General features: G+C 53.3%; 1 protein-coding gene and 1 long non-coding RNA gene across 4 annotated transcripts in view; one reads left to right on the top strand and one right to left on the bottom strand.

Annotated features, from left to right (window-relative positions):
- Positions 1-11,266, bottom strand: part of LRRC75A (leucine rich repeat containing 75A) — a 44,618-nt gene extending 33,352 nt beyond the window's left edge. Inside the window, exon 1 of one of the 2 annotated variants that reach the window (XM_064583025.1) lies at positions 10,821-11,266. In XM_064583025.1, coding sequence (XP_064439095.1) covers positions 10,821-11,072 — 252 coding nt within the window. In that variant the 5' untranslated portion in view covers positions 11,073-11,266. The remainder of the gene's footprint in view (positions 1-10,820) is intronic. The other variant, XM_045889802.3, reaches the window with a different exon arrangement.
- Positions 11,267-11,374: 108 nt separating this feature from the next.
- LOC123853584 (uncharacterized) lies at positions 11,375-17,934 on the top strand. Of its 2 annotated transcripts, XR_010408417.1 has the most exons (4): positions 11,375-11,617; positions 12,099-12,526; positions 12,652-12,910; positions 17,451-17,934. It is a non-coding gene; the product is annotated as an uncharacterized LOC123853584 (long non-coding RNA). The 2 variants fall into 2 exon arrangements; XR_006793167.3 differs by having other exon boundaries at positions 11,375-12,526.
- The last annotated feature ends 9,086 nt before the right edge of the window (positions 17,935-27,020 follow it).

The raw sequence follows: 27,020 nt of genomic DNA, 5'->3' as shown, positions 1-27,020 counted from the left end.
GAGATGAGAATTCTTGGAATAGGTACCTTGGAACCTTTTTAAAATTTTCTTCAAATTTTTATTTGTCAGAGAGACAGAGCATGAGCAGGGGGAGGGGCAGAGGGAGAAGCAGGCTCCCCGATGAGCAGGTGCGGTGATCCCAGGACCCCAGGACAGTGACCTGAGCCGAAGGCACATGCTTAACCGACTGATCCACCCAGGTGTCCCCATAACCCTTTTTGTGTCTGAGTTTCCATATCCAAGAACCATAGCCCTCCACACTCCTGATGGTCTCTGGGCCACCAGCAGTCTGGAAACCCCAAGGGCAAGGATCCTGCCTCAAAGTGTTTCCACCATAAAACTCCACGACTCTAGAAGGAAGTGGAAGATATAAATCTGCAGTTGAGAATAATAAAAAGTTCAGAAGACCGGCACATCCTAGGAAAAATTACATCGGATGGAATTATTTCATGGGGAGATATGGAGGACATTTACAGGGGATGGGAAGCATCCAGACCTTATTTCCCCTAGAACTAGTGGAGGCGGGAATGGAAACAGTCTGGGAAATTCCTGGATCCCTGGGACACAGGAGGGGCCAGAGCCTATGGAAGTCCAGCCAGGAAAGACACCATGATGCCCCTGCTTGTCCTTTGGTGCTCCTGACTGGGTCTGATTCCAGACCCACTCAGGATGTTTTTGATTCTGTCTGACACCCTTTGAAAGGCAGGAGTGTTGAGCCAGAACCTTATAGAAGATGCCCAACTGCTCTAACTCCCCGATTAAGGAAGAAGAGGGCCAGCATCTGGCTCAGAGTCAGAAATCATGTGCTGGCTGACACTTTACCACTCCCTGCTTTAGGTGATTTGGGAAGGCTGTTTTGAGGAGATGAGTGGGAAAGGGGTGAGGCTCCTGACTGGCCTCAGCTGATAAAGACTGAACTTTTGTGCACTTTTTTTTTTTTTAAAGATTTTATTTATTTATTTGACAGAGAGAGATACAGCGAGAGAGGGAACACAAGCAGGGGGTAGTGGGAGAGGGAGAAGCAGGCTCTCTGCAGAGCAGGGAGCCCGATGTGGGGCTCGATCCCAGGACCCCGGGATCATGACCTGAGCTGAAAGCAGACGCTTAAGGACTGAGCCACCGAGGCGCCCCCTTTTGTGCACTTTTGCCAAGGCTGCCAAGTACAGCTGTGCAGGGTGTGTACTGCACAAAGGTGTCCGGGTGGCGCTGAGCTCACCAAGATTTGACTCTGGCTCTGCCAACCAGGGGGTGTTCTCTACCTCTCACAAGGGAACTTGATGGGCAAGGAGATGCCCTACATCTCACTGAAAGAAACCAATGTGATGAGGCATCCTTGGGTCACCTGGATTCACTTAATGGCCTCCACACCAACAAAGTCCTTGGTTTCCTTAGGCTGCCAGGAGCAGAGGAACCAGAGGAACCCCTTCCTCTCTATCAAATTCCTCCAGGGAGGGGGAAGGGGTAGATCCAGCCCCTTGGTTCTCTAAGGACATTCAAACCCCAGCCTTTCCTGTTCTCTGGTGGCTGGGACACAGGATCACAGCCAGGAGTGAGCCAATGGGACCACAATAGGCAAGATGGTCAGGTGGCCCATTAGAAGGCCAGAGGTCTGACCCAGCACCTGGTGCCAGGTGGGCCTACAGCCCCTCCCATGCTTCTTCCTCAGTAGCCTCTGCTTTCTTTTATTCTCTTACGTACACAGGGAGAAAGTGACAGCCCCACAGGAAGGCCATCAGGAGCCCTAAGTAAGAGATTATAAACCAATCTCGGCAAAATCTCAGAGTCACACTGAGTTTACTGTATGATACTGGAGTTTGAATCTTCAACACCTGGGTCCTGACAGGTGCAAAGGAGGATACCTCCCAGGGTGGCAGGCCTGAGCGGGGTCTGAGGGTGGAGAGGAGAGCAGAGTCAGGCAGTTAGTGGGTGGTGACATTGTCAGGAAGGACGGACCTGGGCCAGGCGAGGCAATGTGGCATTCAGCAGAGGGATGCCTGCCCTGGTCCGGTATCTGAGCTATGGGCGCAGGCCTCCAGGACAGTGGGGTTGGACAGTTCCAGTCTGACTATTTACCAGGAGTGAAAATCAGAAAGACATGTTCTGTTCCCAGCTGGGATTCCTCTGGGACCATCCAACTGATCACAGAGCCGTCTCCCCCACTCCCGTACCTGTTGCTCTTGTCCCCCCCTCTTCCTCTAGCCCTCCCCACGGTCTGCACAGGGTGGGGGGGGGTGGCCCTGCTGCAGTGCGCTGGGCCAGACATCCAAGCTGACGTCCAGGGTGGGGTGCACTCTCCCGGTCTCCGTCAGTGGGAGGGAATCCTGCCCCACTCCTGCCTCTCTGCGTGGGGCCTGAGCCTGAAGCGCCAGGAGGCAGTGACCGCATGGACAGAACTAAGGGCACCAGGGGCTGTGGAGGAAGGGGGAGTGGGATGCAGGCTCTGAGTGCCAGCTCCCTGCAGGTGGATGGTACACTTGCGTGGGGAGGGCTTCCCGTCTCCCCTGGGGGTCCTACCCCTGGGCGGCCTGCAGCTGTGGGTGGTGGCTCCCCGGGGAGAGCAGCTGTGGGGAGGTGGGGTGCCTGGAGGGGCACAGAGAGAGCCGGAGCTCCCTGTGGGGGCACTGCTGTGCCCTTGGAGAACCCAGGCTGAGGGCATGGAAGGGCCAGATGCACTGGAGAGGGCCAGACCTGCGCACCAGGGCTGCCGGGAGGGGTCGTTTGGGGCAGGGGAGACAAAGCCCCAACTAGGAAGTGGACGGGGAGGATGGGCTTCCTGCCGCCTCCAGGCTCAGTGAGGGTGTCCACTTGGGAGCCCTGCGGGAGTGCCGTGGGCCCTGCCCCTCTGGGTGCCCCCACTGCCACCCCCTGCAGCCACTCCTCTGGCTCTCTGCCCAGCCCGGCTTCCCTGCATCTGTGGCCAGAGTCAACGGCAGAGCGGGCATCTGACCGGCTACGGTGGGCTCTACACTCACTCGCCACCATCCACGGTATCAGCTGCTCTTCTTATCCCTCTAAAAACGAGCACCGTGGCTGACCCGACTCTTCCCACTTTGCCCTGGGCCCGTCCACCCCGTAGATGCTCAGGAAGAGCGTCTGCTGAGTGAAAGAACCAAGCACTAGTGTGGCCAGGTTGCAGAGGGTGCTGGGCAGGGGTCTTGCCCCAGGGACAAGGCCCCCGGCTCTTCCTGGGCTGAGAGTCTGGGTCCCTGGGGGCAGTGGAGAGGCACCCAGGAGGGGGCCTACGGGAGGGAGGGGAGACAGGCAGATGTGAGGGGGGCCCAGGCAGCCTCCTGGGGCCAGAGGAGGTCGGAGGGGAGGGGAAGTCTGAATGAGTCCCACAGGCAACAGGTCCCAACAGGGCCTGGCCAAGCCTGGGGACAGGCCTTGCTCTCTTTCCTGACACCCCGGGTGCAGGGCTCACAGGACAACACCGCGTCTGTCAACACTGGTCTTTGCTCACGCACTGCTGCCCAGAGCTACGTGAAGGTGTGCAGGTCCCCTGCTCTGGCCTCTGCCCCCCACGCTGCATGACTACTCTCCTCAGTTAGCGGAGGGGTGGGTCAGCTAGGACTGCTGCGTGCACGACAGGCTGGCCTCTGCAGTGGCCAGTGTGGGGGGTATGTAGGGGTCGACCCCAGAGCCCCAGGGGGCTGTTTCCCTCCAGAAGCCCCTCCCTGTGTCCCAGCTCTCTCGCACTAGTTGGGGACAAGGGAGAGACCTCAGGGCATGAAGGTTCATCTGGCTCCAGGCCTGGAAGAAACAAGTGACCACAGATGGGAATGAATGGGTCTTGCTGAAACCATGGGAGCCTGGCTGGAACCTGAGTGGTGGAAGACCTCAGGGCCATCTCAACCATACACCCCTTCGTTCTGTAGATGGGGGCGCTCAGACCAGAGAAGGGAAGGGTCTGAGCTGGGCCCAGAACCGAGGGCTCCTGGCTGCCAGTAGAATGTGGCCCACCCCTGCAGAGCCCTTCCGCTGGGCCATACTAAGTGGCTGCCCGAGGGTCGGCCTCTTGGGTCCTCACCATCCCTCCAAGCGCTAGGGGGAAGCATTATGAGTGCAGTTTGGTTGTCTGCTGTCTCCCCGGTGCTTAGAACAGTACCTGGTGGGGGCGCCTGGGTGGCTCAGTCGTTAAGAGTCTGCCTTCGGCTCAGGTCATGATCCCAGGGTCCTGGGATCGAGCCCTGCATCGGGCTCCCTGCTCAGCGGGAGGCCTGCTTCTCCCTCTCCCACTCCCCCTGCTTGTGTTCCCTCTCTCGCTGTGTCTCTGTCAAATAAATAAATAAAATCTTAAAAAAAAAAAGAACAGTACCTGGTGGCTCAGATGGTTAAGCGTCTGCCTTTGGCTCAGGTCATGATCCCAGAGTCCTGGGATCGAGTCCCGCATCAGGCTCCCTGCTCCTTGGGAGCCTGCTTCTCCCTCTGCTTCTCTCTTTCTCTGTCTCTCATGAATAAATAAATAAAATCTTAAAAAAAAAAAAAAAAAAGAACAGTGCCTGGTGGCTCAGGCACGCGACTGTAGAAGAGATGATGAATTAATTCCCGCGGTCTTCTTTTTTGCTCATCTGCCTTTTCATCTTTTGCTACAGTGATTATTCAGGGCTTTCATAATATTAAAAACCCCCATCTTTTTTTTTTTTTTTACTGTAAGCAATATCCTGTCAACCTCCCAAGACTATTTAAGGAGCAAAATAAACACGGGAAAACGCTTTATGGACTAGAAAGCGACGTGCAGACAGGAGGGGCGTCTCCAACTGCCGGCCCTCTGGCTCAAGGCCCGGGAACACCTAGCAGATGACTGCAATGAGCTGGAGCCCTTTCTCGACCTCCGCCAGCCCCTTCTGTCCTCCTGCCGTGGAGGCTGGGGATGTGCTGCAGAAGGGCAGCTGACCAGGGGCGGGCCCACTAACAAGAGGCAAAGAGTCTGCTTCTCGGAGGACACGGAGAGAAACACAGGAGCACAAAGAGAAGCCGAAGCAAGGGATGGACGCGGAGGGCTGAGCAGGGGCAGGGGACAGCCTGGAGGTGGGCACCGGCCCCAGACCCCAAGTGAGGTCACCTCTGCAGGCGACACCTTGCTCTGACACCCCACCCCCACCCCTCCCAGCCGGACTCCTGCGTCTATGCTGCTTAAGATAAAGTTAGAAACATCGAAATGCCACATCCCTTTGAGCAGCAGCTGAGTTAAAAAAAAAAAAAAAAAAAGCTGGGAAATGCTCCCGGAGAGCCACGTGGGCACTGCTCAGGGCCAGTGGGTGGGGTGGGGAGGAGAACGGGCATGGTAATGAGCCCCCCGCCCCCCAAACCCTGCTCCCTGTGCAAGGTCACTGTTCTCATCAGGACAGCCAGCTCTCCTGGAGACAGTGAGCCCAGGATACAATGATTGAGTCGATCTTGGACAGCTGGGCTCCTCTCCCACCCCTCCAGGTTCTCCTCCTGAATGAGGCTGCCGTAGAGCCGGGCGAGGGAGGGGTGGGGGGGATGGAGCAAGCCGCTTCGAGTGTCCTTTTTCTCATGGGTCCCCCCACAGCGCTGCTCTTGGAGGGAAAGGGGGGGGCAGATGGCTGGCGGGGATCCCCACTTGAAGGAGGGGGTCTCCTCAGCCGCTGACCCCACCCCTTGAGTATCCCGGTGCGGAAGCCAGAGAAAGATCCTCATCACCCGGGTGACTCTTCTGCAAGGTGGCTCTCACCTGCAGGAGTGGGGGCGGGGCAGAGAAGCCTCTGACAGCCTTCAAAGGGGCGGGGGCAGCGGCCGTGTCAACTCTGCGGGTTGCTGGAAGGATAACCTGGCCCCATGCTTGGAGTGGAAACACTCCAGAAGTCTGAGCCAGACCATGCTGGCTCCTGAGAGAGAGTTCCAGGAGCAGCAGTCTGGGGGGAGTGTGCCCGAGAAGAAGTCTAAAACCCATTCGATGAGGATTTCTAGAAACCCCACTGTGCCCAGTAACGTGATCTATGGCATCTGCCCCAGGAAAGCCCGAAGGGAAATGAACTGACGTCGGGGAAGGGGGGTGGTACACCGTGCACCAAAGAGGGGTGCACCAAGGTGGGGTGTCCATGGATGGCCCCCAGGGTATTTTGGGAGCCCTGAAGACAAGGAGCAAAGCAGAGGCTAGTTATCTCTGAGGAGGTGGACATTTGTTCCAGAAAGCAGGAGCTTTCCTGCCCAGCTCCCAGCCCTGCTGTGGTGGAGGGCCATACAGAGGCTGCCGCGTCTCCGGTCTTGTAAACCAGCAAAGCAGGCCCTGGCACGGGATTCCTTCTGCATCTTCATAAACTGGAAATGTCTGCGCCCAGCCCAGTCAGAGAGCAGTGGATTTGAAAAAGGAAGGTTTCTCTTTTGCGGACGAAAGGAACATGATTCAGCACAAGCAGCAGATCAGGAACGGGGAGGCCAGGCTCCCCTCCCACCACCTCCGCAGAGGCGCTGGACTGCACCTGTAGGATGGGATCCCCGAGGTGCCCACGGAGGCCCGGGCACTGGGCCACTCCTGTCTCCAAGAACACCACCCCCTGGCAGGCTGCCAGGGACAGCCAGGCCCCGAGGACACTGCTCCCAGACATCCACCCACATAGGAGGCAAACGTGTCAGATCTCACGACCATACTAACGCCCCTAGTGGATAAGCCCCCAGATGTAGAGCTGTGGCTGGGGATTTGAGAGTTTCTGAGGACACACAGTGACAGTGGGGGCTGATGCATAGCTTCATGGTGCACAGACTAATTAAAGAATGTCACAGGCCTACGGGTGTTCAATACCATGCCAGGGACAACGGTGGTGGCGGGGGTCTCCACGCTCAGGAAGCACGTGACTTAGTCTGACCAACAAAATCGATGTCAGGTGAAAAACCATATGCAGATGATTAATTGCTCCCCAGTGCTGTGGGACCTAAAAGACGAGTGAATCTCAGAGCCAAGGGCTGACGTGGAAGCTGGCCTCAGAAAGGCAAGGAGCATTCACTGGAAACAAGGAAAGGCATTCCAGGTCAGGGAAGGATCAGATCAGGGCAAGGGTGGGGGGGGCCTCCCTGTTTGGTGCCTGGTGGCCTTCCAAGCAGCTCACTGAAAGAGATTTTCTTAGGTGGGGTGTCAGAGGAAAAAGGAGATCTTCAAGGCCATTCTGTTCATCTTTCTGACTCCAGGTGGGAAACACCTGTCCAGTGTCCAGGTCCCTAGGGAGCCTCTAAGTGCTTGTCCACTATTCAGCCCTTCTGGGAAGCAAGTCACCCTAGGCCCCGGTGCGGGGGGAGGGGGGGTTCTTTTTTTTTTTTTTTTGGTATTAGCTGACGTGGCTCATTGTCCCAGGTATAGAGTAAAGCCAGTAGACTGAACCAGGTGTCCAGGCCCAAGCCACACCATTGGATGGGACTGGACAGGCCAACCCTGGAACAGCTCTGCCCAGCAGGGCTGCACCATACTGAATGGCAATAAACTGATCTAATCAGATTGTCTTTCAGGGAAAGCAGGGACGCATGGCGAACATGAGGAAGTGGGCCAGTTCAGCTTGGTGTATCCTGGGGAAACGGACCCCTTATTCTAGTGTCTCATGAGGCTGGCCAACAACCCAGTCTACTACAATCTGTGGGCCTCAGAGAGGCCGCTGGGCTGAAGAGGGGACAGCCCATCTCCCCCATAGCCTGGCATTTGCCTTCTCTCCATGCCTGAAGGCACTTCTTCCCCAGGGCTCCTTAAAGATGGCAGGCCTGAGCCCAAGGCTTAGGAAGAAGGGTCTGGGGAAGGGTCAGGCCTGCAGGAATGGAGCCCAGGGATGGGGAGAGGAATGGCCTCCTCTATCCACAGCTGGCTTCTTTTGTCCCCACGTGTTCCCCACACCAGACTGCTTCTGAACGTGCCCTGAGCTTTTGACCCACACGGAGCCCTGGCCAGGTCGACAAGATCCAAAAATTCTTTGGGCCTGGCCTGAGAGAGGATACCACAGACCCTACCCGTAGCCTGGCCAGCCCCGAAGTAGGGCAGAGTCTCTTGTTTCGTTCCATTGCCATGAGAATGTATCTTGATTTGCGAGCCAACTCAACCTCACATACTTTGTAGCATTTGCTCTGCTCAGTCCTCCAGTTACTCTTTGGGAAATGAGGAAACAGAACTCAGGGAGGTTATCTGCTGGGGTTCAAGGTCAAAGCGGACTAAGGACTGGAAGGCAAGCTGCCTGAGCTGATCCTTGGCCCCAGGCTCTTCTCACGAGTACACTGCTCCTGCAGAAAGAGAGATCGCTCTACTCCTTCAGGGCAGCTTCCTGGCATTCTGCCTGAACCCCTGAACCCCAGCTCAGGATCGTTAACATTAACTAAAGCCTCCTGATACCTCTCCAGCAAGTGCCGAGCACGGACTGACCCAAGAGTCTCCGATCAGGGAAACTACCCTCCAGATCTTACAGGCGAAAGGGGGGCATTCAGAAGCAGTGACACCAGCAGCCGCCACAAACTGCCACACAAGGTCCTGAGGTCCCTGTTTCCAATCCCAAGCCCGTAGCAAGTCACACAGTGGGGGAGGCGTGGTACCAGACTGGGGCACATATTGAACTTGGGGTCTGCGAACACTCTGGAATTCTTGCAAGATTGTACGTGTTGGTGCATTGGTCTGGGAAGAGTGTCCCTAGCTCCTTCAGGGCTCAAAATGCTCGGGGACTTGAGGCTGAGAACCACAGGGGTCGAAGATCCCAAGTCTCCTCCAACTCTAGAGCTCAAGGCCTACCCGAACCCACCTGGGAGGCGGGGGGGCTGCCTCTCAGTGGCTGCTCATTCCCTTTCTGAACATCACCACCTCCACACTGGAGGAGCCAACTGGAAAGGAAACACAATTTGGGAGAAAGAGCCACTTCTTTGCACAGATCCAGCTCAACATTCCTCTAAAGAGCCTCAGGGTCCTAGAAAACAGCCTCTGTGTCTCATGGACATTTGGACACCTGGGCTCCCCTCTCACACCGCCCAGGGTCCATGACCATTTCTGGGAGAAGCCTTGATTCGTATGTTCCAGGCAACAGGACAGGTCTCCAGGCCCCTCGGGCAGGCCCATCGCTGACTCGGGAGACTCGGGAGAGACCCGTGGACCTCACCCACAAACCAGAGGTCAAGGGAGCCTGACACAGGCCCTGGAAGGCAAGTTATCCTGCTGCTTTCACAGAAAAGGGGCAAGTCTGATTAACCCCATCCTGCCCCCCATCAGCCCTTCTAGTCCTGTCACTACAAAAGGTGTCAGGCCGCAGACAAGACCAACATTTCCCAGGAAATGCTCCCTGTCTCAAGAACCCCGAGAGGCCACAGGAACTTATCTACTCTCCAAAAACCAGGGAGAAGTTCAGCCTCAGGATGTGCAATCACACTCAGTTTCAGAGGGACTGGAGGAGCAGTAGAACCTTCTTACTATCTGGTGTGCGCAATGGGATGGTCTGGAAAATCCATCATTCTGTTTGAAAGCAACAGAGTTTCCATAGAGGCCATCCGCTGGTTTCCCATTTTCAAAAGACAGAGAAATACACATTGCTGAAGTTATACCATGCATAATGTCATCTTTCTTTAATGATTCAATTCAGAGAAGAAACCTAGGGATCCAGCAGCATCTCAGGCACTGTTCTGGATGCTGTATGGAAAAGAAGGCAAGAGCAGTAGCCCCACGTCTTCCAAGTCCCCAAGCCCCTGCTTCCTTCTCCCTTCCTTCTCCCTGCGCAGTGCACACCTTGGGAACACACTCCACGGTAACAGCTCACCAGATACAAAAGGTGTGAGGAGGGTGCTACAAAATCCTGCAGGGATGTGCGTCTGATTAGATTTTGGAAGCGCCTACAAGGAAGGCGCTCCTGCAGTGTCTTTCATTAGAGACAGAGAAACTTTAGAAAGGCCACCTGAGGTCCCCCCTCCTGGGTCTGTGGTGGACTCCACACAGAGGAGGACTATGGGACCTGGACATGGTCACCCCCCAAAGCTGGGCCAAGACAACTTGTTTGGTGATGCAGGAGACGCACCTTCCTGCCTCTCTCTCAACAAAATCCATGGAACAGGGGGGGCTCACTTCCCTCAAAAGAAAGTGAAGGAGGAAAACAAGCCAGAGACGTGGATGACAGCATCCGCCCAGGGCAGCCCCAAAGCAAAGGGGACTGGCCAGATCTGCAACGTCAGTCCCTAACCAACGGGACAGGGACAGGAACAGGCTGAAGGCAGAGTGCTGGCCGCCTTCTGAAGTTCCTGCAGCCAGGTACTCACATAGGAAACCAAGTCAGCTCCCCCCTTCCCTTCTCTTCACTGTTCAGCAGGGACTCCTGGCTGAGCACCTGTCCAAGTAAACCAGGGGAGATAAACGCTGCCTCCTGCCTCAACCGCAATCCAGGATGCCTCCCGGGTGGGCAAATGACCTCGCGACCGGCACCTCACCAGTCCCAGGGCTGTGCCCTTGGACTCCCCCCTGGGGAAACTGACGACTGCGCATTCCTTGAAGACCCTTGGTGACTGCCAGTGGATGGAGAGGAAGAAAAGCGCCCTGGCCCAGCCTAGGCATCCCTCCCCGCATCCGCTCCCACCGCCCATCCCTGGGACCTGCCTCCCTCTCCGCGTGTGGAGGAGAGAGAAGCGGGGACATTATTCCAACAGGTCCCCTGCAGCCGGGCCTCACTGGGCCAGCCTTCCTCCGCCCCGCCCCGAGGCCTCAAATTCAGCGGGAGCGCCGAGGCACCTGCTGCCAGACCAGCTCCATCCCCGCGAGAGGGGGCCCTGGGCGGTGCCCTCGGCGCTCCGGGCCTGCTCGGCAAGGGGCGGGGCGCTCCCGGGGCCGGCGCGCCCCCCCCGCGCGCCCTCCCCGCGCTCACCTGGCGCAGGTGCTGCAGCAGCGTCCCCGCCTCCTCCCGCCGGCCCTGGCGCACCATCCGCAGCAGCTCCTGGACCATGCCGACGCGCCGGTGGTAGGGGGGCAGCCCCGCGCCGGCGCCCGCGCGCCCCGCCTTGTCCCCGGCGCGCAGCAGCAGCGACGCCCAGAAGTCCGGCCGTTCGCGGCGGGGGCCGGGCGCCGCGCCGGGGCTGGCTCTCTCGGCCAGGCTGCCCTTGGTCTGCCGGGTGCCCATGCCGCCGCCGCCGCCCGCCGGCACTGCCCGCGCCCGGCCGCGACGCCGCGCCCCCGGCCCGCTGCCCGCCCCTCGGCCGCCCCGGCGCGCCCGCCTCCCGCGAGGCAACTTTGGGGGAACTGTTGCGCGCGGGCGGCGCGGGGGCGGGGGCGAGCGGCTGCCCGCGCTCCCCTCGCTCCTCCTTCCGCGCTCCCCGGGCGCGCTCCCCGGGCGCTCGCCGGCCGCCGGCCCCGCCCCGGCCCGCCCCGCCCCCCGGCTCCCGCCCCCGCCCCCGCGCCCGCGCCCGCGCCCGGCTCCGCGCCGCCGCGCGCCTCTCGCCTCCCTCCCCTCCTCCCCTGCGCTCCCCTCCCCTCTCCCTCCCGCCGCTCGGCTCCGGGCTGGGGCCTCCGGGCACCCCTCCGGCGTCGTCCCCGGCACCGCGCCCCCTGCCGGCCGCCGCGCTGCGCCTCCCGGGGCCGTGGTGCGCTGGCGACGGGGGCGAGCAGGCCTCGGGGACCCTCGCTCTGGGTCCCTGGCAGGTTCCCCAGATGCTCCCGCGCGCGAGGGTGAGGCCCGCGGGAGGTGAGGGGAGGCGGCCCGTGCGCCCGACGAGATGGGGAAACTTCGGAGCTTGGGGGGGTGGGTCTCAGCCCCAGAGTCGGGTTTCTCAAAGTGGGCTCCGCTGCGCATCGGCGCCCGGCGCCCGAGTCATCTGAGGTGCCGGTTAAAAGCGCAGGCTCCTGGGCCTGGCCCCAGACCCACTGAATGAGAAGCTCCGCGGTGGGGCCCGGGGATCTGCATTTTTAGCCAGCCTCTGGGCTGATTCTGATATACGCTCCTTTGACACCTCGCCTGCCCCGGGGGTCAGGGGGAGGGCGGTGGTTGGTGGTGTTCAAAGCCAGAAACTACGTGCAAGGTTGTGTGTTGTGTGCGTGCCCTTTATGGAGAGAGTCCGTCTGGTGCTTCCAGCAGTCTTTTAAAGGGTCTGGACCATCAGGGTGTCAAGAATTGCTGTCTTCTCTTGTTCTTACTCTCACACCTCCGCAGAAGGTTCTTCGTGGTCATCCCGTGCAAAAAAAAGCAGAGGCGTGCCTGCAGGGAGGTCCCACTGCACAGTCCTGCTGGCCCCCTCCCTCTGCCAGGCCTGACACATAAGGGATCAGACCCCCTGAAGTCTGATGCTGCTTGCACCAACCAGGGCCCTGCAAGAGAGAAGGCTAAGGCATTCGGGGGACCTTCCCTGGCACAGGGCACAGAGCATGCTGGCGGCGGTGGTGGCTGTCCTGGTGTCATCTGTCGGGCTGCAGGAGGACTAGCAGTGGTGTGTGCTTGCCCCTGACCCAGGCACTTGCTGCTGCTTTCGTGGAGAGGGCAGGGTGAGCCACAGGGACAGAAGTCATAGAGAGCTGGAGCCCAGCACACACTGCGCCCCGGGCATCAGGCAAGCCCTCAGCTCCTTCCTCTGTCCGGTTGAGGTGAGAACGCTATGTCAAGAATTGGGAGAATAAGTTGAGGGGGTGCAGAAACTCCAAACAGAGTGCAGGTATGCTGCAGAGGACGGTTCCTTTCCCTCTGTGAGCATCCCTGGGTCTTCCCATAGGTGTTTGTGCCGCCAACCCCGAGGACCTGGAGGATGAGGCCTTGTATCTCCAACAGCAGGCTTCTCTTTCCTGTGGACGTCCGGCTCCCAAAATCCCATCCTCCCGGCAGAGAGCACTCATTCTTCCTGGAAGCTGGCTTCACAGGCCTGGGAGCAACACCTTCTCAACTTGCCTGGACCCTTTGTGTGTAGAATACAGCTGTGGGCATCTCCAAAGAGCCCAGGCTGGGAAACACATGGATACCTGCAGGACTGCCAGGTAAGGGGGGCACCAGGGACACTTGCTGCCCAGGCCCCTCCTTAGGGACCCTGGAGGGTCCACTCACCTGGAGGCAGATCACAATCTGAGCTGGCAGGCTGGCCTGCTTGTGTGTGTGGTTGGGGCAAATGCCATGTCAGTGGAGGAGGGTCCTGGCCAGTCCCTCGCCTCGGGTCTGAAAGTCATCCTCTTCCTCTTCTTCCAACACCTGGCTCCATCTTTCTTCTCCTTGCTCTTAATTTAAAAAAAAATTTTTTTTTAAGACTTTATTTATTTGAGAGAGAGAGCGAGAGAGACAGCATGAGCAGGGGGAGGGAGAAGCAGACTCCTTGCTGAGCAGGGAGCTGATGTGACGCGGGGCTCCATCCCAGGACCCCAGGATCATGACCTGAGCCGAAGGCAGATGCTTAACCAACTGAGCCACCCAGGCGCCCCTTGCTCTTAATTTTTTACTCAACTTTTCCCTCCTTCGTGGCTTGTTCTCTTTAGTGTATAATCTGCTCAAATCTCTCCCGTCTGTTTACAAAGAAAATTTTCATTTGCCTCTGTCCCCTCCGGTCACCAGTGCCCCACCTCTCTCTTTCCTTTTCAGCTAAGCTTTTCAGAAACTATTTATTTAAGATGTTTACCTCCATTTACTCCTCGTCCACTCTGGCCACACTATGTCATTGAAATGTCTCTGCTAGTGACCTAGTTGCTAAGTTCAGTGGCCACTTTTTTTTTTTTTTAGAGAGAGCGTGCGCAGTGGGGGGAGGGGCAGAGGGAGAGAGAGATTTTTTTTTTTTAAGATTCCATTTCTTTATTTGAGAGAGAGAATGAGAACAAGTGGCGGGGAGGGGCAGAGGAAGAGCTAGAAGCGGACTCCCCACTGAGCAGGGAGCCCCACTCGGTGCTCGATCCCAGGACTCCGGGATCATGACCCGAGCTGAAGGCAGATGCCCAACCAACTGAGCCGCCAGGCGCCTGGAGAGAGAGAATCTTTTTTTTTTTTTTTTAAAGATTTTATTATTTATTTATTTGACAGAGAGAGACAGTGAGAGAGGAGCACAGGCAGGGGGAGTGGAGGGGGGAGAGGCAGGCTTCCCGCCAAGCAGGGAGCCCGATGTGGGGCTCGATCCCAGGACCCTGGGACCATGACCTGAGCCGAAGGCAGACGCTTAACGACTGAGCCCCCCAGGCGCCCCGAGAGAGAGAGAATCTTAAGCCGGCTCCTTACCCAGTGCAGAGCCCAATGCTGGGCTTGATACCATGACCTGAGCCGAAGGCAGACGCTTAATGACTGAGCCCCCCAGGCGCCCAGAGAGAGAGAATCTTTTTTTTTTTTTTTAAGATTTTATTTATTTATTTGAGAGAGAGAGAATGAGAGAGAACACATGAGAGGGGATAGGGTCAGAGGGCAAAGCAGACTCCCTGCTGAGCAGGGAGCCCGATGCAGGACTCGATCCCGGGACTCCAGGATCATGACCTGAGCCGAAGGCAGTCGCTTAACCAACTGAGCCACCCAGGTGCCCCCGAGAGAGAGAATCTTAAGCCGGCTCCTTACCCAGTGCAGAGCCCAATGCTGGGCTTGATCCCATGACCCCAAGATCATGACCTGAGCCAATATCAAGAGTCACCCGCTTAACTGACTGAGCCACCCCGGAGCCCCCAGTCTTCATCACTTTGACTTTTAAGCAATATCGCTTCCTGTTGCCTACTTTGAAACTCTACTCCCTTGGCTTGTAAGGCATTACTCCCCTCTAAGTTTCTTTCTTGAGGTCATCTGGGAGCTCCTTTTCTTACCCTCATCCTTTCCTTGTTGGTGTTACCCAGAGTGCACCCCTGACCTCTTCCCAGGTGATGTTGTTTATACTCATGGCTTTACCTGCCTCGCACACATGGATGACTCCAAGTTTCTCTTTCTAACTCGAAGCTAATAAATTAACCTGTCACTGATTCCTTGATGCCGGCAGAAGACATGAGACTCTGGGATCAGAAACACCAGACTTTATTACTCAGGCACACACAGCACATGGCATGAGCAGCTGCATATTTGCCTCAATCTCCCTTGCCTCTGAGTCCCGCGGGGGCAGCATGATGGGCCCAGATGGATGCTCTACAGCAGTGGGTTTGCATCACCGAGGAACACCAAGCTTGGGAATCCACTGCTCATATAGGGAGCAATAAGCAAGCCTAGAGGGAGACACCACCTCATCTCTCAAGGTTGCTCGCCACAAAGACAATACTGAGAAGTGGCCCAGGTCAAAAGTGGTCAGGGTCTTGCCCCCTTGACACACACAGCAAGATGCAGAGTGCAAAAGACCACGGGAGGATTAGCTTATCCAACCGTGGGCACTTCATACCCAACAAATGAGCGCATCCTCTTCCAGGCCTCCTTCCCCACCTGCCTTGTCCTCTCTCTGCTTTCGGCTAGTTGTGGCCAGCCAGAGACTCTGCAGTCACTGTGGTCTCTGGTCTCTCTCAAGATGTGCATCTGGTCAACCATGTCCAGTTAATGATGCCAAGGACGGTGGCTCTCATTCTGCACATTCATGGTGTGCTTGGTCTCAGGTTGTGTTCCTTATGTATATCATGCTATGTTATCCTTTCGACAACCGTGAGGTCCATTTTATTATTGTCCTGATTTCACAGGTGAGGCAGTGGAATCTCAGGTTAAGGTTGCTCGCAGATAGTGAGGGGCAGGACCGGGATTCACACCTAGGTCTGCCTGACTCGGAAGCCTGTGTTATTAATATTACTTTATATCACTGATCCAGCTGTTTAGCTATGACATCCTACAACCACTGCCTTGTTGAGGATCTGTCATTTTTCACCCCAATCGGTGGATTACTATAGTCTTCTTTCTAACTTGTCTCCCCACCGCCAGTGTTGCTCTTTCTAATGTGTCTTCCATGTGGTAGTTGGAACCATCACTATAAAAGGAAACTAACTCTGTCTCTCTCTCATACCCTCCCGCCCCCCCCTCAGGAATTCCTGTCACTTTCAGTCCAAACTACTACACATGGCGTTCATGTCCCCCAGGTGCTACATTGTCCTCATGCTCTGTGCTTCAGCCATCATCCCATGTATTACTTACACCTCTCCCAAGATGGCATATACTTTGCACTTTTGCACATACAGCACTGTCTTCCTGGGATGTCTTCACCTCCTTAACAGATGCCTAGTCATCCCTGAAGATCCAGTTTGAATGCCTCCCGCACCCTCCTTTGTGTGACTCTGATTCCCTGCGAATACCATAGCCTATCTTGTACTATGTTTCTACTGTTAATTGGCCTGTGCCGTTCTGCCTGAAGCATCCTTCTTCATCCCCTCATTAGTCTTATCCTTTAGACTAAATTTGGATGTCACTTCCTCAGGGATGGCTTCTGAGTTTCTCTTGCCTCCCACCAGCTAAAGTTAGGTGTCCATCTTCTTCAAGTCCCACTGCCTGTACCAGACATCGCTGTAATGACCTGTAAGCCCCCGAAGGGCAGGTTGTCCACCAGTGCCTACTGAACACAGTGCCTGGCATATTGAGGAGCTCAGAAAATACTTGTTGAATGAAAAAAAGGTACACATGGCCACCTCCAATGTGTTAGCCTAGCGTCAGGAAGTCTGTACATGGCAGGCGCTCAATAAAATGATTGAATGAACCACAAAGAGCACTAAAATGCATGTGGGATTTGTTGACACGGAAGCTACTGATGAGCCTCAGGAAATCAGTTTGCAGGGAATTGAGGAGCTTGTTCTTTCAAGAAACTTGTGAATGGGACTGCTGGTTTTGTTGTTTTTTTTAAAGGGAGATGGATCACCTTATTAAGAGAAGATCATAGAATTTATCTTTTCGGTCATTCTCTCCTATGCAACTACTTTTTGGGGACGCCTGGGTGGCTCAGTCTGTTAGGCATCTGCTTTCGGCTTGGATCATGATCCCAGGGTCTTGGGATCGAGTCCTGAGTCAGGCTCCTTACTCGGCGGGGAGCCTCCTTCTCCCTCTGCTGGCTACTCCCCCTGATTGTGCTCTCTCTCTCTGACAAATAAATAAAATCTTAAAAAAATAAAGCAAGTACTTTTTGTTTTTTTATTTTTATGTATGTATGTATTTTTAGAGAGGGAGAGAGTGCGCGCATGCGCATGGGGGCAGGTGTGTGTGTGGGGGGGGGGTGAAGTTGGGGAGGGGCAGAGAGAGAGAGTCTCAAGCAGGCTCCATGCCCAGCCTGGAGCCTAACTTGGGGCTGGATCTGATGACCCTGAGATCATGACCTGAGCGGAAATCAAGAGTTGGACACAAGTGACTGAGCCACCCAGGTGCCCCATAAATAAGTAATTTTTGTAACAAGGGAAGCACTGTCCTTTTCTCATCTTCAAACCTGGAACTAAGGAATTCACATCATGATTTCCCTTTGAACATTCATCTCAGTTTCTGCTCATGTTGTAAGAACTTGAAGTATAAGATGCCCATGGAACTTGAAAATCATTCATATTATATAAATGTTGAAATCAAAATATCTAATACATGGATGGAATAGTAAATACTTTATTTTATTTATTTATTTGACAGAGAGACACAGCGAGAGAGAGAACACAAGCAGGGGGAGCGGGAGTGGGAGAAGCAGGCTTCCTGCCAAGCAGGGAACCCGATGTGGGGCTGGATCCCAGGAATCTGGGATCATGACCTGAGCCGAAGGCAGACGCTTAGCGATGACTGTGCCACCCAGGCGCCGCGAACAGTAAATACTTTTATTCAATACATCAATCTCTTATTGCCATGATAGGTTTTACATTGATTACATTTATCAATTTTTAAAAAAAACATGTGAAAGTGTTATGATAACCCTTTTTAAAGAGAAGCTGAAGTTTAGAAAAAATAAGAATTTGGCCGGTGCCTCCCTGACGGTAACTAAAGATCTGGAATTCAAAACCAAGTCTATACTGCTTTAGAGAATATAGACGCTTGATGTATATTTTAAACACTTCTGCTTGAAAATGTTGCCATGTAGTTGCTGTTTGTCTTTGAATTTGCGGAAAGGACTCAGGTAGGAGCAGGGACAGGAGGGGAGGGGGCTGAGGCCTCTGGTAAGATGGGTGGGAGGCGACCCAGAATGGGTCTTCTTTTTTTCTTTTTCAATGAGGTAGAAACTTCCTGCTAAAATGCCAGTGGAGAAGGCAGGGCACCAGCGGTGGGACCGCAGCTGACAGGAATGGGTCTGGGGGCTGTCTGGGACAGATGGAAGCAGGGTCATGGGGCTGGATGGACGGGTCGGCAGCCTGGGAGCCGGGAGCTGGAATACCATCCTGTTTGCATGAGGTTTGCTCCAGCATCTCCTGGCAGCTCAACGCCAGAGCCAAGAAGGGAGGGATTAGAGTGACCGGTGTTGGGGTTTCTTAGGGCAAATTAGGTGACAGTAGGTCCTGAAAGCGATGACCTGTGGAATATTGTTGGGGAAGGAGATGACGCTGGGAGGCCAAGGATGGGATAAATTAACCAGTGATCCTCAACCTTGAGGAGCCATCCGAGTGCCCTGGGGGGCTTGTTAAAACACAGATCCCCGAGCGCCACCCCCCCAGTTTCCGATTCAGTAAATCGGGGCCAGTGGCATTTTAAATGAGTTCCCAGGGATACGGACGCTGCCAGTCAGGTGTGTGTGTCTGGGGACCGCACTTTGAGAAGAGCTGGGGCACGGGCAGGAAGGAAGCAAATTTTTCTCTCCCGAGGTCTCATTAAGGCTGCAAAAACAGACGGAACCACTTCTTGACTGAGGAATTCAGGGCGTCGCTAAAAGAACTGGCCCTGCGGGAACCCTGGAAGCACGCACGCACCCACGCACGCACCCACGCACGCACCCACGCACGCACCCACGCACGCACGCGCACGCGGGGACACGCATGCGCCGAAGGGGGCCCTGCGTCTGCGTTCGTTTTCTTTCGGAGGAAGACCCCCGTCCTTGCTAGCCTGCTTCTCTCTCAGCAGCTCCCCCGACACCTGATGCCTTCTTTCGGCGACCAGGTAAATGCGTCAGGGTCCCTGATGATGACACTGGCCGGGGACGAACGTGAACCCTTACATGTTAGTCTGAAAGTCTGCTGGTGCAAGCCGACCACCTCTGTGAGATCCCAAACATTCCACTGGCTCTTCCCAGGAGCCTCGAAGCCCTGGGACACCTTGCCCAGGCCTTTTCCAGAAAGGATAGTCTCGGCCTGTCAGGAATGCAGACGAGAGAAATGGCCCCTGATCAGGAGGGGAGCCCGTGGCGGGGCAAGGGGCCAGGTCTCCGTGAGTTCCGAGTACCTCCGTGCAAACAGGACACCAGAGGGACGCATCCACCAGGTGCCGCTAGGAACTGTGTACAAGGCTGACTTCATGCTTTTCCCCCGCTACTTCTTTAATTATTTCTCCATTGCTCCGTGCACGGTTCCCTTTAATCTAGCTGTTTCGTTGTGTAATCAGTGTCCGGGAACCCAAAACAGAACAAAGCCACGCCAACCATTTCATCGTAGGGTTCTCTTCCAGCCCTTTGTCCCAACTCCTGATTCCCGTGTTCATCATTCCCTGCTTTCCTCTTTGTATTATTTTAAACTTTCTTTGTATAATGGGCCATGTCAGACATACACAAAACGAGGGAGACGAGTATAGTGAACTCAAATGTCTCTGTTGTCCAGATTCTAACTTTTCAAATCATGCCCAACCTTGTTTTGCCCATTCCTTCTATTTCCACATCCTGTAGGGAGTTGTACTGCATTTATATGTGTTCCTAAAGGGCTATTTATTTTTCATTTGCATTGTCTTTAATTTTATCAAACGGTACGTTGCCCTATAATTTTTTTCAGAGCTACTATTTTCACTTAATATTACATTACTAAGCGTCTTCCCTGTTGCAGCCCATCGCTATACTGCGTTCGTTTTGATGGTGTACTGTAGTCCATTTATGAACATCCCTCGGTTTGTTTCTCCACTCTCCCATTGATGGCTCTTCAAGTTGTTTCCAGCCTTTTGATATGGTGGAGAGTGCTTTTATGAACGGTCTTGTGTGTTCTTGTCATACACCTGGTATAGCTCTGTGAGTGGAACTGTTTAGCTTTAGGATTAAAGCTGGATTGTTTCCCACCAAAGTGTTGCCCCGTCCCCAGCATCATATGAGAGATCCCTCCCCTGATCTGTATCTTCTTCTTTCCCACGCTGGTTATTGATAGGCGTATTCATTTTTTTTTTTTTAAAGATTTTATTTATTTATTTGAGAGAGAGAGAGTGAGAGACAGAGAGCATGAGAGGGAGGAGGGTCAGAGGGAGAAGCAGACTCCTCGCCGAGCAGGGAGCCGGATGCGGGACTCGATCCCGGGACTCCAGGATCATGACCTGAGCCGAAGGCAGTCGCTTAACCAACTGAGCCACCCAGGCGCCCCAGGCGTATTCATTTTTTCCCCAATTACTTCGCCAATTAAAATAGAATCTTGCTGGGGCCTTAATTTGCATCTCCTCAATAACTGGTGTCCTAATCAGCTTAGGCTGCCATGACAAAGTACCATAGGCTAGGTTTTGGACTTGCTTAGGACCTGTCACCCCATCCCTTTTTCCTATTTCCCCCTTTTGGGATGGGGATGTCTATTCTGAGCCACCCAACCCATGGCAATTTGTTATGGCAGCCCGAGCTAAGACATGTTGACTATCTCTTCATTGGTTTGCCAGCCCATGCATTTCCTTTTCTCTTAAATGCCTGTTCATGTGTTTTGTCCATTTTCTATGGGGTTGTCGTATTCATTTCCTCTTGCTGCTATAACAAATCACCACAAACTTGGTGGCCTAAAAGAACATAATTTTTTTAAGTTCCAGTTCTGGAGGTCAGACGTCTGACATGGGTCTTACTGGGCAAAATCAAGGTGTTGGCAGAGTTGCGTTCCTTCGGGAGACTCATCTGTGTCCTTTCTCAGCTTCTAGAGGCTGCCCACATTCCTTGGCTCACGCCCCTCTTCCGACAACTACATCACTTGGATCTGTCTTTCTGTTGTCACATCTCCTCTCTCTGACCTTCCTGCTTCCCTCTTATAAGGACCCTTGTGATTACATCGGGCCCACCCACATATTCCAGGATAATCTTCCCATCTCAAGATCCTTAACTTAATCCCATCTGCAGTGTCTCTTTGTCCTGTCAGATAACATATTCAATAGTTCTGGAGAACAGGATGTGGACGTCTTTGGGAGACCACTGTTCTGCCTGTGCTCTTTCATTGTGCTCTTCTCTTTCTCATGGATAACCCACATAACCCACGTAACACCGCCAGGCAATAGAGGACAGTCCCCACAAGGGGCCAGCACTGGGCTGCAACTCCCTGCCCTCTCTGTGGGGCACCTGTGGGTGTTTGAAGAGACACAGCAGAAAGCAAGACCTCCACCAGCCCAGGCCCTCTGTGAGCCACCAGCCTGGAGCCATTCCCAAGTTCTGAGGTGCCGGGAGACAACAGGCATGATCTATGCACCAGTCTTGAAAATCCAAACAGCACTTCACTTCTTTCTGATGTATGTTATGATTTTCCAAAGCACTTCCCCATCCATAATCTGTCTTGACTCTTAGAGCTGTCAGAGGCCAAGTGCAATGGGATGACTGTGCTGGAAGCTCCCCAGCCAGTTGGAGACTAGCAGATCCGAGGCTCTTTTTTTTTTTTTTTTTTTTTTTTTTAAATATCTTATTTGAGACAGAGATACAGAGAGAGGAAGAGCATGAGCAGGGGGTAGAGACAGAGGGAGAGGGAGAAGCAGACTCCCCGCCGAGCCGGGAGCCCGGCGCTGGGCTCGATCCCAGGACCTAGAGATCATGACCTGAGCCAAAGGCAGATGCTCAACCATCTGAGCCACCCAGGTGCCCCGGATCCTAGGCTCTTAACCCCCAACCTGGGATTCTTCCCAGCAGCCTGGGCCTTAGGAGAGAGACCCATGTGACTTGTCACAGGGGCCTGTCCCAGCCTTCCTTCTTAACCTGCCATAGTGGTATGGGTGGTGAGAGCTCCAGGGCTTGAGCTGGCCTGGTTGTAGCTTCCTGCTCAACCACTTACCAGCTGTGTGATCTCCAGTAGGTGGTTTAACTTCTCTGGGCTTTGGTACCTGCCTGTCTAACAAGTTCCCAGGTGATGCTGATGCTGCTGGTCTTTGGACCACTTTGAGAATTATGCTCTCTGTAAGTCATGGATTCTCTCTGAGTCTTTCTCTTCATCTGTAAAATTGCCCTTCTCTCCTGGTTGGTGTGATCTCAAATGAGATAACGTATGGGAAAGCCCTTTGTAAAAATGTAGAAAGACACAGAGGGAATGATCAACTTAATGATGTTTCATAGTCGCTGCTCACATGTGTTTCCTTCACAGTTTACAAAGAACGTGCACATAAAACACCAGTGGCTAACTGCTTAGGAGCAGGGGCTGTTTCATTTCATGGACCCTAGGTTTGTCTGACTCTCTGACCTTGGGAGTGTTTAACAGCCACTTGGGCTGGAAGGATGGGTACTGCCTTGCCCTGCCTGGAAGAAACCTTGAGATCCGCCCCTGTTGTTCACCCCACAGACAGAGGCTTGATGATGCTTCAAGTGTTTGTGGTTATTTTTGTCAGCCATCATCTCCTCCCACTCCTCCCCAAGAAAGCTCTCCAGTGAGTCATCCGGGAGGCCCAGGAGGCAGTTGACGTTGCTCGGCTGGTATCTGGCCATTGAGGGGAAGGAGAAGTGATGTCTCCTTGGGCTTGCTTTGCAGAAAAATTCCATGGGTTCAGAGCCTTCTGGAAAGTCGATCTCTAGAATTTGTGTCTATGATGTACATTTGGTGTGTACATTTTTATTTGTATTCACTCAGAGATTCCACAAATATCTGTTGAATGACTGTTATGCAGCAGGCATTGTTTTACGCTCTGAGGATACAGCAATGTACCAAACAGCAAGGTGCCCCTTTCATGGAGTTCATGTGTGTATAATATTCATGGGACATATATTGAAAGCCTACTATGTGTCATGGAATTTATTTAATTTATTTTTTAAAAGATTTAATTTTATTTGAGAGAGAAAACGTGAGCGGGAAGAGAGGCAGAGGGAGAAGCAGATTTCCCACTGAGCAGGGAGCCTGACATGGGGCTCGATCCCAGGACCCCAAGATCATGACCTGAGCTGAAGGCAGACGCTTAACCGACTGAGCCACCCAGGTGCCCCCAAGTGAAATGCTTTTTAAAGATGGGTGACGGGTGCCTGACAGGCTCCGTTGGTGCAGCATGCAATGCTTCATCTCAGGGTCCCATGTCAGGGTTAGAGATTACTTAAAAAGTAAAACTTTAAAGATGGAATTTTCCAGGTTGGCTAAGAGGAGGCATTCTGCAATGAGGAAGCCGCATGCTGTAGCTTGGCACTTTAGGCACCTGCAGTGGTCCCATAGAGTTGGAATATGGGTGCAAGGGATGGAGGGGAGGTTGGAGAGGTTGGAGAGGTGGGCAAGGGCCTGGCCATGAAAGGCTTTAGGTGACAAGGATTTAGCGCTTAATCCTGCAGTCAAGGTATTGAAGTGTTGAAAAGTTCAAGTCAGAGAGTGAAATGACAGTGCTGTGTTGTGGGAAGATAATTGTAGAGGAGATGAGAAGGTAGCTAATAAGACTGCAGAACTAGAGGTAAGGAGACGGAGATGCAGGCTGGAACCAAAGCGAGGGTAGTCAGGATGGAGTGGTAGTATCAGAGAGGTGCGGAGGATGCAGAATTGGCAGGGGACCCTGATCTAACTGGATACATACGTGCAGTCGAGAACAACCACATTTAGCAGTAACTGAACACACAGGTGAGTAGATGAGGTGACCTGGGATGAGAAAATGGACAAGGGCAGGTCAGTGGGGGCACTGTGTCATTTCATGTGCTGGAGGAGAAAGGGGGAGCTTTGAAGAGAATCTAAAGGCCACGTCAAAGAGGAAAATGGCAAAACTGTTAGAGTAGGCAGTTAGGTTCTAACAGGATACCTGGAAGTCAACAACGAGGAAACCATGGCCAGCTTTCGGGAAGTTCAGAGGCCCGTAGGGGCAGCACTCCACAAGAAGCCAGATCAAACCAGACAGGCCCAAGATGGCGGCTGCCCTGACAGGAACCCCCTGACCAAATAAAGAAGAAAAAGCATGAAACCCTGAATCTCCCCTCTAAGTAATGAATATTCTGCCCCCTAGTTAACTACCGTCAATAAAAGATAGAAACCCAGTCCCCAGGGTGTATAGCTCACACACTCTTTCTCCTATCTCTCTCCTTCTTCTCTCTCTCCTTCCTCACTCTCTCCCTCATTTGTCCTCACATCTCAAAATGTACTTTTTGCTTTTATAAACTTTCCCACTTGTGTCACTTGTCTGCTGTGTTGTACATCTGTCCTTGAGTTCTTTCTCATGACTAGACCAGGAACCTTGGGTGACACCTTTGGGATGGGCTGGGTCGAGGCCCCAGGGCCCTGGAGTCTCCCCAGTCTACCCTGCAACAAAATTAGGAAGAAGCAGGGATTAGGATAATTGCTCTGTGGAAGCCAACGATGGAGAGAGTTCCAGGTAGGAAAGAGTAGTCACTGTTGGCAAATGCTACCCACAGGTCAACATCAGGACTTGGAACTTTGGGTTTCAGAGTGACTAGAGCCCCTGCCCATAAATAAATATTTATGGGATGAATGGGAAAAATTTGGGAGACTATGAACACCATCTCTGAAGAGTGGCCACTGTCTTATCAGTTTATGTCTACTTTTGAGTCCTCTGTACCAGGAATCCCCTTCTTCCCACTTATCACTGAAACAACAAAAAGCAGTGGGAGATCACACTGAAATTTGGAGAAAGCTGCCTTTGGTCTCAGAGACTTCAAGGGGCTTCTGCAAGGTTGATGGAAGCAAGAGCAGATTCAAAGAAGTGTCCACAGACACTTAAGTCACCGCATGTGTAGAAAAAGTGGAATGGACCCTCAGCAAAACGCAGCATGCTCCAAACTTTGGCAAAAGGCACTCTTTCACGCACACATCACAAGCAGGGGTCACACCAGACACTGCGCTGAACGTGAAGGACAAGATGGGGACCAAGACAGACAAGATCCCAGCCCTCAGGGAGCTTACATTCTAGTGGGAGAGATAGACAAGAAACAAGTGTGATAAATGCCATGAACGAAATAAACTAAGATGAGACCATAGAAACTGGAGAGGAATTAATTGAGATACATGGTAGTTGGTTTATCTTGCTGAAAATTTCCCAACTTTAGCACACAGCAGATTTCAGGAGCCATCATGTTTTATGATTTATCACATCTTGCACAGAGAATTTCCCCCCGTCACGTTTTGGACAACCCTCGCTGCCAATGCTAGGAGTGGTGGGAGAGGGGTTGGGGGAACAGAATTCTGGAAATGCTCACACCCCGAGGCTACACCCTGATTCCCTGGCTCAGAGCAGTAGGGATCAGAGGCAAGATGGGCCACTGGGAAGATTTCAATTTAAGAGAATGCGCATATGGCTATGCATTCTGTCAGAGCAACACCCATTCCTCACTTCTGATAACATTTTGCGCCAGCCACGGCAGGAATGCTCCACCCAAATCCCTCCCAGGGGTTTTTCAAACGTAACCAAAGTCACACAGAGCTGGGATCATAACATACAGAGCTGGGATCATAACCACAGTTTATTCCCAGAGTCAATGCTGCACCGAGCAAAGCAAGGGCCGCTCAACAGTGGGCTTTGACACATGCAGCCCTACCTGTTAGAGGAGGAGGAACCCAAGCTAACTTTAGGGACAAAGATCCCCACCATGTTTGCCCCATTCAGGGGTCTCAGCTCCCCAAGGCACCTAGGGCCAAAATGGGCTTTTGGGAAATGGCTGTTTATTAGATAGGCTGAGCTAAGCAACCATGACAAAAAGACCCAAAGATACATAGTGGCTCAAACATAAGAAAAGTTTATTTCTCATTCACATAACTGACTGCAGCATGTGCTCTTAGTTGATGGGTGGCTCTTCCCATTTGGTGATTTAGGGACCCAGGATCAAATATGTGGTTCTAACATAGCCTAGTGGTCATCTATATCTTGCCAGCAGAAGGGGAAAGACAATTCCTGGAAGCCTCAGCTTGCAATCTCTGCAGGTCACATTCTATTGGTGAGAACTAGTCACATGGTCATACTGAACTGTGAAGGAGGCTGGGAAGTGTAGTCTAACCTTGCACTTTGGTATACCCCCCCCCATGACTACAAGAAGAGAATGATTTTGGTGGGCAGAAAATTTGACTTTCTGAGAGGACTAAATGCTAGGCACTCCAGTGTTTGGATTCTAATTCTAGACCAAAATTTCTTAATTTTGACACTTTTGACATTTTAGACTGGATAATTCTTTGGGGGTGGGAGGGGGGCAGCCCTGTGCATTGTAGGATGCTTAGCAGCATCCCTGGCCTCTCCCCACCTGATGCCCGTAGCACCCCTTCCCCACTTCTCCCAGCCCCAGTCATGATATCAAAAATGTCTCCAGACATTGCCAAATATCTCTGGGGCACAAAATCACCCAACTGAGAATCATTGTTCTAGACAACGAGAGCAAGGGTCAGAATCTTCTGTCAACCAGGGACAAAATGCAGCAAAATAACCTGCCCACACTTTGTCACTTGGAAAGCTCATGGAGTAGCTGCTAGTTTTTGCTCACTTCATTCAATACAGATCTCAAAACCATACCAGCTTGTTTGCAAGAAGACACTTTCTGGGTTATTTGGTGCAGATTCTCTGAAATTTCTGTGAGAAATAAGGATTGGGGTCTTTGTTGTTGGTTTTTCATATCTTGCCTAATATGAGACATATAAGCATCTGGCAAATTCTTGTTCTGTATGGACATGGCAAACAAGAGGGAGATGCCTAAGAAGGATATTTGTTTTTAGGAAATGGGTCGTCCTGGAAAAACTGGTGAGAATTCCTTGCAGCCTGGTAAAAACAGGAAGTACAGCAAAGCATTGAGGTTGCTTTGGGGTATTCCTTGGGGATCTTTGGGAAGAGCTTCAAGGTTTGGGCTGTGGTTCCTGACAATTAACTCCAGGTTTATGTGTAGCTGGCTATATGAAGTATTCATTTCCTGATTCACTGGCAGTATGCAAGGTGCTTGAACACTGAGCGAAGATGGTTATGTCTTTTTAA

The sequence above is a fragment of the Mirounga angustirostris genome, unplaced genomic scaffold (assembly GCF_029215605.1).
Source record: "Mirounga angustirostris isolate CCGP_5_RB_7025 unplaced genomic scaffold, mMirAng1.0.hap1 SCAF_17, whole genome shotgun sequence".
Classification (NCBI taxonomy): domain Eukaryota; kingdom Metazoa; phylum Chordata; class Mammalia; order Carnivora; family Phocidae; genus Mirounga; species Mirounga angustirostris.
The sequence above is the reverse complement of the archived record's forward strand: the minus strand, read 5'-3'. Positions and strand labels throughout refer to the sequence as shown.